This window comes from Fonsecaea monophora (genome assembly GCF_001642475.1).
Source record: "Fonsecaea monophora strain CBS 269.37 chromosome Unknown Scaff69, whole genome shotgun sequence".
Lineage (NCBI taxonomy): Eukaryota > Fungi > Ascomycota > Eurotiomycetes > Chaetothyriales > Herpotrichiellaceae > Fonsecaea > Fonsecaea monophora.
This window is the reverse complement of record NW_019174000.1, coordinates 141277-155428: the sequence shown is the minus strand read 5'-3', so window position 1 is coordinate 155428 and position 14152 is coordinate 141277. Positions and strand designations below refer to the sequence as shown.

The 14152-nt window shown below is 51.6% G+C and overlaps 5 protein-coding genes across 5 annotated transcripts; 3 read left to right on the top strand and 2 right to left on the bottom strand.

Annotated features, from left to right (window-relative positions):
* Positions 1 to 84: 84 nt before the first annotated feature.
* On the bottom strand, positions 85 to 2310 carry AYO21_08223 (hypothetical protein; the record flags this gene model as incomplete). The annotated part of the gene is made up of 7 exons (XM_022658171.1): positions 85 to 259; positions 392 to 925; positions 1008 to 1105; positions 1175 to 1311; positions 1372 to 1625; positions 1687 to 1965; positions 2030 to 2310. 7 exons carry the CDS (start codon positions 2308 to 2310, stop codon positions 85 to 87), a joined length of 1758 nt encoding a protein of 585 aa, XP_022509567.1.
* A 676-nt stretch (positions 2311 to 2986) lies between these two features.
* AYO21_08222 (hypothetical protein) lies at positions 2987 to 4750 on the top strand (the record flags this gene model as incomplete). Its single annotated transcript, XM_022658170.1, has 4 exons — positions 2987 to 3390; positions 3464 to 3953; positions 4013 to 4434; positions 4504 to 4750. The coding sequence occupies 4 exons, from the start codon at positions 2987 to 2989 to the stop codon at positions 4748 to 4750; spliced, it is 1563 nt and encodes a 520-aa protein (XP_022509566.1).
* A 1227-nt stretch (positions 4751 to 5977) lies between these two features.
* AYO21_08221 (hypothetical protein) lies at positions 5978 to 7264 on the bottom strand (the record flags this gene model as incomplete). The annotated part of the gene is made up of 5 exons (XM_022658169.1): positions 5978 to 6463; positions 6523 to 6575; positions 6631 to 6845; positions 6902 to 6982; positions 7059 to 7264. The coding sequence occupies 5 exons, from the start codon at positions 7262 to 7264 to the stop codon at positions 5978 to 5980; spliced, it is 1041 nt and encodes a 346-aa protein (XP_022509565.1).
* Positions 7265 to 8044: 780 nt separating this feature from the next.
* AYO21_08220 (hypothetical protein) lies at positions 8045 to 8596 on the top strand (the record flags this gene model as incomplete). The annotated part of the gene is made up of 1 exon (XM_022658168.1): positions 8045 to 8596. The coding sequence occupies one exon, from the start codon at positions 8045 to 8047 to the stop codon at positions 8594 to 8596; it is 552 nt and encodes a 183-aa protein (XP_022509564.1).
* A 2697-nt stretch (positions 8597 to 11293) lies between these two features.
* On the top strand, positions 11294 to 13737 carry AYO21_08219 (hypothetical protein; the record flags this gene model as incomplete). Its single annotated transcript, XM_022658167.1, has 6 exons — positions 11294 to 12216; positions 12297 to 12496; positions 12563 to 12707; positions 12774 to 12989; positions 13072 to 13236; positions 13299 to 13737. 6 exons carry the CDS (start codon positions 11294 to 11296, stop codon positions 13735 to 13737), a joined length of 2088 nt encoding a protein of 695 aa, XP_022509563.1.
* Between the last annotated feature and the right edge of the window lie 415 nt (positions 13738 to 14152).

The following is a 14152-nucleotide window of genomic DNA, read 5'->3' as shown; positions in this document are numbered from 1 at the left end:
ACAAGCTAACATAGTTTGTGGAGTAAGATTTCATATAGAAACACTATATAAAGAGGCGTATATCCTTTTCCTCTATCGCGGCGGTCAAACATCGAAATATTGCTGCTCGTCCTTGCCGTCGACCAAGCCCAAATACCACGTCAGATCTCTGCCGTCCAAGTCCCGTGTCGAGAAGCCGTTGCCGAGCCAATACCACACGTTTCGATTACGATACTGGATCTCGTAGTCTTCGTAGCGCGGGGCTGCGATGAGCTCCATGCTAAGAACAGCGCAACAAGAAACGGGGATGTTAGCAAAAACCGTCCAGCGTCAAACGGAACTCGCAGAAATATCTTTTTTGGTCCTTGTAGTGTCGGGATGACAGGAGAGGGGGCCAGGTAGAAGCACTTACTATTGGGTCCTCGTTCCTGGGTGTAGCATGATCTTCCCGCCCAGCTTGCCACCTTTGAACCAGCTGCGGCAGTTGCCCGACCACACGGTCCGGTTGTGGTACAGGTCCGCGTGCTCCTGGTAGTCCAGGGCGACGCTCAGCCTCGGGGTGTAGCTCTTGATGTTCTCGAGCTGCAACTTCCGGATCATCTGCGCGAAATATTCGGCCATCTTCTCAATCATGCACAGTGCGCTGCCCTGGCCCAGCGGGCCGTAGGGCCCGTAGAAAGTAAAGTAGTTGGGCATGAAGGGTGCGGAGAGCCCGAGGTACGAGATGGGGTTCTTGCGGTACTGGTCTTGCAGGTTGTACCCGTTGGCGATGATGGGGAATCGGGGAACCCATGTAGTGTTGAAGCCCGTGGCGAGGATGATCACGTCGACTTCGTGCTCGTTCCCGTCGGGGTCGAGGAATCCTTGCTCGGTGATTGTGTCGAGGGCTTTGGTGAAGGTCGTGACGTTGGGAGACATGAGAGCTTCGAGGAACCCGTTTCCAGGACTGAAAGCAGATAAAATCAGTGAGGATTAGATGTCAAAAAAAAATAAACTCCAAAATGTGTCCACATGTACTGGAGACTCACGTTGGTCGTTTGCATCCGACGGGGAAATCTTTGGGAATGAGTTTCTCGATCAGGTCGTCTCTTCCCTTTAGTTTCTCCATCATTTCCTGTCTTGCCATCTGCCGAGAAATCGATCAGTGATCCGTAGAGTACTTACCCAGCATGGGGCGGGCGTCGATCTATATTACCTTTTCCAGACCTTGCGCTTCAGGAGTATTGTGGTGGAATGCTAGGAACCCTTCTTGCAGCTGCGTCTCCACCATTTTGCAGTACTTGAGATAGTAGCCCGGCTCTTCCCTGAACCGCCTCTTCTGCTCCTCAGAATCTTTGGATGGGTTAGTAGCTGTTCTTGATGGTAAAATGAATTCAAGGACTATAGACTTACATTTGAAGTTGCCTCCACCCACACCCGAGTATTTCGAGGCAAAGGACGGGGTCATCCATGTAGGTGTACTGATCCACGTATACAGCTTTTCCACTTGACTCTGGATTTTGGCGGTGATTTGAACACCACTTGATCCGATACCTACCACGGCGACACGCTTGCCATTCAGATCGAGCCCTTCCGGATACGCCGCAGAATGGACAAGCACTCCTTTGAAATTTTTGAGGCCATTTATCTTGGGCCACTCCCAGAAGCTAGATCATGTCAGTTAGTGGGGAAACTTTGAATAACGGGGGAAACATTGGTGGAACACACTTGAGAGGGCCGCCGGCATTGATGAAGATGTCGCACGACTCGGTGAACTGGTCTCCAGACTCCAAGTCTGTGATGGTGATGTTCCAGTGACCTTCATCCTCGTCCCATTCGGCGTGGTCCACCCGGTGCCGCAGCTTGATGTACTTTGACAGCCCGTACTTGACGACGATACCTTTGAAATAGTCAAAAATCTCCGGGCTCTCCGCATAGTACTGAGACCAGATATGTGGCTCCCAGGTGAACTGATAGCTTGCAGAAGGAATGTCACAAGCACAGCCGCTATGTCGTGTCAGTCTCGATCCATGGGCCCACGACGATAGTCCCCTGTTATGATCCAACGTACGGATAGCGATTCTCCCACCAAGTGCCCCCGACCTCAGAGTTCTTGTCGTAGATTTGCAGTTCGACATCCTCCATTTGATCTTGTACGAGCTTGGCCAGATTGATCCCAGACGCACCAGCACCCAGACATACTATCTTGACAGGGCGCAACAGTCCCGAGGGGACTTCGTTGATGGTGTAGCCTGCCTCGTTTGTGTTCTTCCAGCCATACTTTTCGGCAAGATGGCTGGTGGCATTCGCTGATGTCTGTTTTGCCTTGTCGTTGTCTTGAGACGCGACCATGGTGGTGAGAGACCCAATTGAGGGTCAGCGGAGACCAGTTTCGATGCCGCACCTCAATCTGGTGTCTATATTGCGCTGAGCACGTTGTATAGACCCTGTTGGAAAATACTTTGTAAAAGGTACTATGTCAGTGACAGGTTACCGCTGCTTACACCAGCATATGCCTCAACGAAATGATATAGCTAACTTTCTGTTTGAGAGCCCTCTATGGTCATCTATACAAGGCTCGCTGTTCCGGTACCTTTGGACACTACTCCGACTTCCTAATCCAGATAAACAACTTGACGGCTAGTGCGTGAAAACTCCGGTTTACACACATATAAGAGTGGGTCTGTCTCCACCCGAGACTCGGGAGTGCCTGGATCAACCACTTCGAAACTCCGACTCGACACTTTTGTGGACTTTGGTACAATGATAATTCTGCCAGATTGTTGGGCCACACACGTGGGCTTCCCCGCGTGGCCCCGGACTTCTGTGGTATTATGTGCTGTGGAGTCAGGGGAGCATTGCACTAGTATCATAGATTGGAAGTTTGGTCCCAAGAAATATCACTCCAGCAGGCCTCGATTTTCATCCCGACCTCCCATCCCTCTACTTCCTCATAATCTTCATCATCCCCGCAAACCAACACATGTCCGTGTTGAGGACATCATTGTCTGAACCATTTCCCCCCAAAATGACGGTTCCAAAGGAGGAATTGTCACCACATCATGACGAGCATCTCATGCATCTTAGCAAAGCCAGGGAGAAATTCAGTTTCTACAACTATGGCATTGTCCTCTGCGTCTCGTGCACCTCGCTGGCCACGGGCATGGTCAACGGCATGATCAACACGACCTTGGGCCAGCCGAGCTTTCTCGTCTACTTTGGGTTCCTGGAGCAGACAAAATCCAACACGCCGTTGATCGGGGCGATTCTCGGCGTCTTCTTCGCGTGCGCTCTGTTCGGCTGTGCCTGGGCCAGCTACGCGTCCGACAAGATCGGGCGCAAAAAGACGGTGCTCATCTCGGCCATCATCTCCATTGTCAGCACGGCCCTGGTAGCTGGAAGCGTCCATATTGCCATGTTGATCATTTTCAGGTGAGGGCCCCTCCTTGACGGGATGCTCTGTGCGTCGGATGGGAAAACTGATCATTTTTGTCGGCCATTCAAGGGGTTGCTCTGGATTTGCGTCTGGAGCATACATGTCTGTCGGGTCACTACTTCAAAGCGAGCTCGCGCCGCCTCGGTATCGAGGCCTCATGGTCGGCCTTGTCGCAGTCATGATCTCTCTCGGCTATGTTTTCGCCAACTGGCTCGGTGTGGCCTTTTACTTTGTGCAGGCCAGCGGCGTCCAGTGGCGAATTCCCATTGCCATCTGCACCGTCCCATCATTCCTGACCATCTTCCTCCTGCCTCTGATTCCGGAATCGCCCAGATGGTTGGTGATGCAGGATCGCACCGACGAAGCTCGCGCGGTCATCTCCAAACTGCACGGCCATCATGACGAAGCGGGCCACGAGTTCGCCGAACTCGAAGTCAAGCAGATGGTGGATCAGATCTCGTTTGAACATCGAAATGCCATGGGTTGGTGGGAGTTGATCATGTCGAAACGGTACCGCAGGCGCTTTATCCTCACCATCATCACCCAGTCCATGAGTCAGGTATGTTGGCCCGGTCTGTCGTCTGCAGCATCGTTGATTGTTAAACTGACGATAAATAGTCGGCTGGTATTGTTGTTATCGCCAGCTATGGTCCGACCATCTACGCCAGCCTTGGATTCAACACAGTAGGTCAGCTGTGCATCACTGCAGGTTACGTTACCTTTGGAGCCTTGACCGCGATCCTCGGAACCCTGCTCATCGACCGCGTTGGTCGTGTACCACTCCTCGCCATCGGAACGGCAATTCAGATTGTGCTGATTGTGGTGGTCACTCCCCTGATCGCCAAATATGCGGGAACCTCGCATGAAGCACCCCAGCAGGCCGTCGTGGCCATGTTCTACATTTTCGAATTGGGATACTGCATGTTTGCCGAAGGCGCAAGCTACACTTATGTTTCCGAGATGTGGCCGGCTCATCTCAGAGCCAAGGGTTCAGCTCTTGGAGTGGCGAGCATCTACTTCATCGACACCATCTACGTCGAGTAAGTCTCTGTGGAACTTTTGTGGGACAATGAGAGAGTTGAGCTGATGTTTGTTTTCTTTTTGGACAGAGCGTCCCTCTATGCCTTTGTGTCGATCGGATGGAAATTCTACCTCGTCTTCATCGCCGTGGGCGTCACTTCGCTGGCCGTGTTCCTCTGGTTGGCCAAGGAAACCAAAGGCAAACCGCTAGAAGAGATCGCCGGGCTGTTCGGGGACGAAATCGCGGCAGAGACTTTGGAAAATCTTGTCATTGCGCATGATGCCGAAGTCGAAGAGACGAAAGAGGTTCCCAAAGTTAGCAAGCTGCGGGACTGACACGCCAGCGTGAAGAGGAAATTCAAGGAGAGTTAGGAGCTGGGGGGGATGATAGGGGCTCGGGGAGCCGAGCTTTGTTGCATGATGGCTGTCGGGTATGATGCTAGAGCGAGCAAGCAGCCCTCGCGAATCTACCACCTATAATTCATGGAATCTAGAATGAATGCCCTCGTGAGTTGTCAGCATTTCAATCGTGCCGCTTCGCGCGTTGATTGGAGTGGTCGGCCTAAATCTGTCTGGTCCGTCCCACTAATACAAGCACATGGCGACATAAGAGAAGTTCCATCGACGTCGAGCTCCCCTCGCCTCTCACCCAGCGGGCGCCGCTTTTACACACGCTTACCATCGAAAACCTCTAGTTTGAACTCAAATGCCTAGGTAATGCCATCGATCTAGGCCTTCGCTATATAGTAGGAGACTTATATGAGGTCCTCAATCGCTTTGTAAACGCTATTACAAGGGCCTGGACTAGTCTAGACAAGAAAAAGATCAAGAATGCCATTAAGTCAATTATCACGAACAGAGTAGGAAGCCGAAGTGAGCCGCACAAGAGGAGCATGCTACTCAGAGTGGATAAGCATCTTCTTACGCGGCCTTCAGTAAAAGGGCTTGAAAGGCCACTTGGGAAGACACCGAACCGGACAGGCCTAAACCACTGCTGGCCACTCGCAAACCGAAGGAGGAAAGCATTGTCACTACTATACGTAAAAGGATACTTATTACTACGGAATCGATCTATCGCTGAGTACTGCCTATCTCCAATAAGGCATTCCTAATATCAATGGACGAGAGAGTTAACGCAGTTATTGAGGCTAAGGGCTGGTATACGCGGTTTTAATCTAGAAGATGCGATATTCTGGAAGTGCATCTCTTGAGCCATTGATTTATACTAACTGTACTATTCTACTATGGTAAATACATAGAAAAAAATATCAAGTGTATGTGGGGGTAGTATCAGGAGGCGTTCCAAGGGACTAGTCCGGTGACTTTTGGTAACCTACTGTAGTTCTACGACGTACGGAAACTCTTCTACAAAGGAGTTTGGTTTGACCAAGAAAACAGGATGGTAATTCGTCTGGCACGAGGGCTAAGGGTTGAGAACGTGAAAACTAGATAGTGACCTCCACTCAAGACTAGAAGCCCAAGTCACGGTGCCTGTTGCCTGTGTGGTGCCCGTCCAACCCCCTCCCCTTTCCTTAGACCGCGCCACGCACCCAGTGTTGAACTTCATGGCCGCCGCCACGGTAGCCTTGGCTTTTTCTCTGTGGTTGCTGCGTGCCTCCTGGAAGTGTACCGCCACGAGCGCCGAGTGTCATGCTCTGTCTCTCCGGGTGCGGACGCCGTGGGCGTGGAGCCTCGGGCTGGGGCTGCGCCGGCTGTACCACGGGGGGCACCAGTCATGGCGATGGAGCGTATGGCGTCCGGAGACTCCGGGTAGAGTCTGGGTGAGGTCAAAACATTTCTCATATCCGCGATGGACGGACCCCGGACAACTGGCAGGCTTGTCTGGGCATCGCGGTTGAAGTCGGCGATGGTGACGACTCGAAAATTCAAGACGACCAGCGGTTCGGTGCTCCATTGCTCCTCTGCCGTGGTGTCGAGCTTGACTTGTTGTCTGATGAGACCGCCAGGGTAAACAGCCGGTTCTCTAGGTCCTTTGGCTTCGCCAGGGCCTCCTCCGCGCGCTCTGATCCGGAGAGATAGAGTCGACTCCTGGAAAAGTGTTAGAATGTATGCGCTTTGCTGGTATGGGTTTGTTGATCGAGTTTCACCTTTTTAATTTGGTAGAATTCGAGGGTTTTCTCCAAATCGGAAATACTTTGCTCTGATTATTGTGTTAGAATTTGAAAGTTATTAGACTTATGGTGATGTTCGCGTACCATATGCGAGGTATTTCGAATTAAAAAGGAGAATTTGGTGCCTTGGTGGGGTGCCTTCTTCCCTGTGGATGAGAGCCATGAGTTGCAGGAGAGTATATGACGATAAAACTCGGACAGTGACCGTGCGGCCAGTAAGGGTTTTCACAAAGATCTGGTATTCCTGTCCAGTCTCGGGTGGGATTGGGATCTCATCAAGGGCCTCGAGTTGGCGGAACCTTGACAGGTTTAGTACGAAGATCCACCACCAGCTCATCAATCTTAGGTAACCTACAACTTTGTAGCAATGAGTTTGATCTCAATGCGGCCACCAATTTTCGAGCATCTATCCCTCACTTCTTGTTCAATAGAATTGCTTCCATGCATCAGCCGTTAGTAACTCACTGCTGCGGAACACCAGAGAAGCACACTGAGAGTGGGAGGGGACTAACGCATTGGCTTCTGAACCGAGAGCAACAAATTGTCGGACAGTGTTTTGATCATTCGAGACGCCATCGATCCAATTTTGATCGGGCAAGATGAAGTGACTTTGCGCATTCACGCCAGGTCGCGGGCAGGCAACATTCACACCACCCACATAGATTTCTGCCCGAAAATGATGATCCAATGGCATTAACCGCCTGGAAAAAATGGACATTGCGCTCCAGTCTGACTCGGCTGTCAGTCCATCCTGGAATGGGGAGGTGAAGTCAGTGGGGTAGAATCTAACGAACCCTCGAGTCCCATGATGAATTCGTTCTCCTTCTGTTGGTAATGCAATGGGATGAAACCCTTACGGATCGGGTCTTCCGTGACATGTTGGTATCGAGGAAGGGTATCGTCTTGGACACGGACTGCGTAAAAGAATTGGATCTCTAATGAATCTCCAATTATAATTGCCCTTGTCAAATTTGGGGGCTGCTCTGATAGCAAAAGGGAACAATGTCGAGGAGCAGTCATGTCGACAGGTATAGAGGTGACAACCTTCACTGGCCGAAATTCAGGTGGTTATACAACCCCTATAAGGCCTTTAAGTTGTAGAAGAAGGCTATCGGAAAAGGCGAGTAGAGTGAATTGTGGAATATGTAACCAGCGAAACTTTATGAGGCATATAACATGCCATATATACCATACCAGGATGCAATTCTCAAGGAGGTTGCCGTATTTACCTCGCCCCGGCTTCATTGCTGGGGTCGTCGGGGTTAATAATAGTCATGCTAAATAAGCGGGCATGCTAGAATGATTGGTACAAACAGCGGTACGAAGGCATTTATCATCCTCCAGTAGATGCCAGCGCATCCATGCACACGACCATTTTCAGACCGCTTACGACGCACTGACTTTTGAAAGCGGGGTGTGCTCGTATATCAATCCTGTTGCCTAGCTAACCAGTTCAAACTCCTCAGTTGTCAAACTTCATTGAAAGCACGCAAGGAATATGTCTGACGTTCCTCCGGAGGATAGCGAAAGCGCCCTCTCCACGACCGCCGATATATTTGGCATACTGACGTTTGCTCTCGGCCTATTTGCATCTTGTGTGGCCGTCATGGCTGCGATGTACCATGCAAATGAAGACGTGGAATACTACAAAGGCATCCTGCGGGAGAGTAGAGAGCAAATAGTGCAGATGAAGGACCTCTTTGAACAGATGAACATCGAGGCTGATGGGGCTTTTTTGCCGGTCCGGGACCCAATCAACTCGTCTCTAAAAGATCTGCAGCAGGAGTTTAACAGCACGGTTGAGAAATTCATGGCCTTTGACTTTGCAGACCCGACAATCAACCCCATTCCTCATACTAGCGAATGTCACGGAACGGGTCAAAGTGTGCCGCGCAGCCTCGATCCTTCTAGTGCGACTCTCCCGAGCATTTCGGCATGGAAGCGGCTTGAGTGGTGGTGGAAAGAGAAAGACATGCTTCTGAGAATTACCAAACTACAAAACCAGAAGAATCATTTCACGGTATTGTTGCTGATTGTCTTATCGTTGTAAGTACTGTCACTTGTAGAGAGGGTTGAACTGAACGAGTCTCTAAGACAGCTAAAAGCCACAAACAAGGCCCTAACCCCAATTCAGAGAGGTGTCGAGAAGGCACTCAAAACAACACCTTAGACGCCAGGGCAGTTGGAAGCTGGGCCGCCAGTTTTCTCAAGCAGATTTCATCATTCATGTTCCTGACTACGACGCTCCGATTCACCTATCTACGTCACCCTCCATACCGATGCTCAGCCTCGCGCAGCCTCGCCGGCACGGCGCATACGGTGGTTTCATTGCATGGTCTCCCAGGTTATTCTCTTGTTCTTTTCCATCGATTCTCACTCTGGAACAGCTCCACGGCACTGCACGGTGTATTGGCCGCTAAGTGTAATAAGACTGGTACATATAAACAGCGAAGTTCTCATCTAGGGTAGAGGGACAGTCATACAGAAAATGCTGAAGCACTGTGAACTTGAGAATACAATACATTCCTCCTGGGTGTTACGAATCGCTCCACGTGAGGTGATGCTGCGGTTCAAGGGGTTTACTCACTATGGAGTAGGAACGTAATACCAGTCTGACGTAAAGGTACACGGTCACTTGTAACGGCGTGAGGTGGAACAACACTCCTGTATCCTAACTGTAGGGGTCAGAGTATAACTGAGATTGACTACGGACTGTCTTAGACCTGGGCCGGTCCGTCACCTATATGGACTATCTGCGGTGGTGGGTTTCCGGGATGTTGGTTATGGCTCCCATACCAAACACATTGAGAGTGAGACACGGGTGATCGCGTACCCTGGCTCACCCTGACTCGCGCGAGCCGGGGGTGAGCACAGGGAGGCATCACCCTCGTCCCAAAGAGGGGTGCGCTGGGCGTGATTGTACCTCGTCTTGGCGTGATTTCCGAATGCCGTCAGCGACTTGGCCAGAGATCCACAATGAAATGCCACGGCATCAGGAGAAGGAGTTCCGCGCCCCCCTCCACATGTAAGAAAATACTCTGGAATCTTTCTTATTTTTCTTCCCACCTTCACAATCCCAAACCGTCTTATGGGGTACGAGGTTCGTCAAACTAGTTTCAGACCGGAAGGAGAGACAACTCTCGCTGGTCGATCCAGCCTCCGAGTAGAGATTGCTTTGGCGCTTTCCTTCGAAAACGGGGATCTTCAACACACTGACAAGTATGCCGGAGTAGGTAGCACTCGTGACAGCCGCCGGTTCTGGCAGACAAACTTGCCAGTCGGGGCATATCAATCGTTCTTGCGAATCGCTACTAGGTCAAAGGTCCAGCGGCTGCCCATGAGATAGCTCAGAAGTACCGTGTCCGTGCATGACCCAAGAGTCAGAGGTTAAGTATCTTGTGGCCGTGGTGCTCGAGCTCACTGGGAGACTGGATCATGCGGCTGTCTCTGCAGGTATATATGCGTCGATATGGGACGAGGAAGATAGCATCGTCACGACCGAGTTGTTTGTCAGGTATGATCAATCATGACAACCCACCACACGTTTGGCTTATTTGTCAATGAACAGACGCCCAGAGATGTGACTCCAGCCCGAACCCAAACCCCGGCCAGCGCGGTGCAATCGATAACATTGTCTCGTTCTCGGGTCTCTATAACGTAGGATTGGCAACGTACACACCGAGTAAATGTGGTGCGGCGACGGTCATGGAGAACGGTGCCAAGTTCTATGGCCCTAGTGGTATTTGAGAGAACGCAATCTGTCCGGGCTGAGAATGGCGGCTATAATTGAGTACAGTAAGGGCGAAGAGGGAAAGATAGGGACTCAAGAGAATGAGAACGCGCCTGTACACCACAAGATTTCTCTGCGCCGTATGGTTTTTTTTTCCGGGGGGCCAAGCAAATGTGGCGAAGTTTTTGGTGAGTGATGAAAGTAGCTATATGAACGGTTCGTTGGTGGTTAACGACGGTGACTTTCACGATATCCGGCAGCGTGGAGAGGAGCACTGTGTGATGGAGTAGGCTTCCAGGTAGATCAAAATCCACGTGCTACTTTAGGTACTCGATAGACAATGCTATAACTCGGTACAAAGACTTGCTATATTCGGTACAAGCATTCCAACCACATGGGAATCCGCCTCCCCCCCACCCCACCATTTCACTGTCCCGCTTCTTCACCCGCGTTCTTGTCCTCGTTTTCTTCCATGCAGGGTTGTTCGCTAGTTTAGAACCTTCCAGCCCCGGAAACTGTCACTGGCTCGCCCAAGCCTGCCTGTGCAAGCATCCACACCCCCCAGGGTCACTTAATAATGCAACAGTTTCCCCCCAAGACCCCGAAATCCCCAAAAAAACTCCGCATTTCCTCCAGGGCACGATCTTCTACATTTCTCATCCCAAAGCCCTTGCTGAAGCCACCCCTCGATGTCGCAACAGAAGAGCAGAAAGCAGCCTACGGAGAGGAAGTATATCTCCAGAGCATGTCTGGCGTGTAGAAAGCGGAAGGTGAAGGTATGGAATCATACATGCTCCAGCTGTATCTCTTCAGGTGTTTATGACTCGGAGCTGATTTTTCTCACTCGACAGTGTAACGACGATAAGCCACGATGCTCTAATTGCACTCTGTACAATGTCGAATGCGTCTTTGTCGAGGATCGTCGTCGGTGAGTTTACTTGCACTCACCGTCTGCCAAAAAGATGTTGGCAAAGCAAAGACGGCGCAAGGACATTTGAGAGGCTGATCTGCTGTAGCATGTCCATGACCTCGCGCCTGGAGAGTGTCATTGCAGCATCAAAGGCCTCCCAAGAAGATCTCCGCCACGGGACTCCCTCTTATTTACCGAGCAATAATGTCCAGCCACAGCGGCTCTCCGAGACTGCGGACCGTCATTATACCCATTCTTTAGCCCCCGATCAAGACATTCTCGATAATCTACAATCAGGATCAGACAATTACTTCTCAACCTCTGGCGTAACGAATTCCATCAGTGTTGAGCCAATACCGTCACCTGATTCAGAGCAAGATTGGGGATCTTGGATCGGCCTGGACGATGGAAATGACCTCTCCAGCGCAGCTTGCTTCTCCAACGAATGCCATCCGTTGTTCGATCTCGTCCCCTCACTAGGACTCACGCACACCGAGCCAGACGTGCCCTTGACTCTGCCAGGAGATCCCGTTCCAGATACAATCTCACCGGGGGAAATGTTCGCAGGGGGAAGCCCAGAACTACTGATCTCCGCTGCAGGAAGCGACTCGTCTGTGACGAGCGCCAGAGGCAAAGTGAGATCGCATGACTTTGACGATCAAGATGAAGAACATGTAGACAGTATCACGAAGAATCTCACAAGTCGCCTGGGACGCTTACAGATTGCTGAGGACGGCCAGCCTCGCTACTACGGAGCCACCAGCAACCTGCATCTTCTACATCGGGGCCCGTCGTCCCTCTGTCGACCCAACCTCCGAACGGTGGTGACGCACGGCGAGGCAGCCATCGCCCGAGCTGGCCTGCAGTGGAAGGGAGATGCCGAGTACGAAGAAACTCTGGTGAACCTGTTCTTTTCATGGCACAATGCCCTGATGTACGTTGTGGATAAGCCCATCTTCTTCAAGGAGCGACAACAATTTCGCTCGGGACACTATACGAATCTCTACTCTCCCGCCCTAGAAAATGCCATGTAAGAGTCACACTCCTTCCTCTGACCATGAGATTAGATCGCGTCTAGAGAATGGAATGAAAACTGATCTGTCATGACAGATACACCATTGGCGCCGCATACACCGATCGTATCCATCCCGATGTTGACGGTCCCACGGACGAGTTCTTCGGCTTTCGAACAAAGGCTCTCTTGGACATTGAAATCGATAGTCCAACCATTGCCACCGCCCAAGCACTGCTGGTGCTCTCGTCGCACGAGGCTGCTCATGCGCGCGACTCCCGCGGCTGGATCTATTCTGGTCAGTCAGCTCACTTTTCTTCTGAGAAAGTCATCGGGGGCAATTTTACTGACACAAATATTACAGGAATGGCAGTGCAGATCCTGTCGGATCTCGGTCTACATCTGAATCTGGCGCAGGACTTTTCAAAGTTCCACAACACAAACAGCAGCGCCGCCGAGGTCGCGTTGCTGCGGCAGAACCTGTTCTGGTCTGCCAACACGATAGACACGTAAGACTCTCTCTCGCTCTCTCCCCTACAACTCGCTGGACAGAAAAGCTTACACGAGATACCCAGGCTGTGGGGTGCTTATAGCGGACGGCCCTCGCTGATGAAGCGTCTCGCCCACAATATACCAGGCCCGATGCCGTCGGCCAATTACGCCTGGGAGTATTACACCGACGAGTACAGCACCATGAATTTCCCAAAGGACTTTGACTTCCACGCCGCGGCGCACGTCCACGCGTACCTGGCCAAGCTGATGGCCGTCTTTGCCCGAGTGTCGGAAGTGCTGTACGTTTACAACGAATCCCACCAACCACCCCCCGCTTGGATAAATAAGGCACACACCTTGCTAATGCATGTTGTGACGCAGATACTCTGGGGTCCCTGACGTGCAAGAAGACATTGAGAAGTTCGTCGTCAAGTCTGATGCCGACCTTCAGGATTGGCTCAGTTCCCTGCCCCCGGCCCTCCGCGTCGACTACTCGTCCTCCAAATCGCGCACAGCCATCTATCTCCCCGCCGTCCTCGAACTACAGTAAGCTCCCATTTTTTTTTTTTCCAAACGTTGATAAGTCACTGATCTAACAACCACGCCAGCCTGATCTTCAACGAATGCGTCATCCTCTTGCACCGGCCACTCATCGCCGTCGACGAATCGTCGCGACTGTCCATCTCGCCCACGCACCGAAACGCCGCCCAATCCTTCTCCAAGTGTGTCCAGGCGGCGCAGCGCGTCTGCCAGCTGCTGACCATGTTCCGCCAGCGGTACGGCCTCCGCCGGCCGCACCACCAAATGGTTCACGTCACCATGACGGCCGGGCTCATCCACGTGTTTCAAATGTGCATCACCAGCACGGGGAGCGCCGAGAACCAAAAGGCTCAGCAGTCGTTCGTCACATGCATCCAGAGCCTGGGGGAGATGGGCCAGACGTACAAGAGCGCGTCGCGTGCGCTCGATGTCATCACCTCGCTCGGGCAGAGCTGGCAGCACGACGACTTTGCCGGGCGGCGGGTGAAGTGGCCGAAGCTGCAATGACCGGTTTCTGATCATGTGAAATGATGTGAAGTGATTCCATGGATGATTTGATATTTCTCCGGAGGAGTAAATGGAAGGGGGAACGGTGGGAGGGGGAACTCATACCTCAGTTAGCGCATATACCCACCTATATATCAAGTAGACTCGTGTGATTGATTGATTGCCCACTTGTATACACACACAAGATAAGTTGTTTGGGAGGGGTGTTTTCTTCCCTTTTTTTTTTTTTATTTCTGTCCCATATCACGGCCCAAGTCACTATTGTCTCATGATGAGGCCCACGGGGATGCAGTACAAGTACGAGGGGGTAGAGTGGCATCTCCGGGGGAAAATGTGTGATGCCCGGAAAATCAACACCGTCAACCCGCTCGACCGTGCGTGGTAAATTGTGGGAAAACTTGTTGTTAGTCTCGTT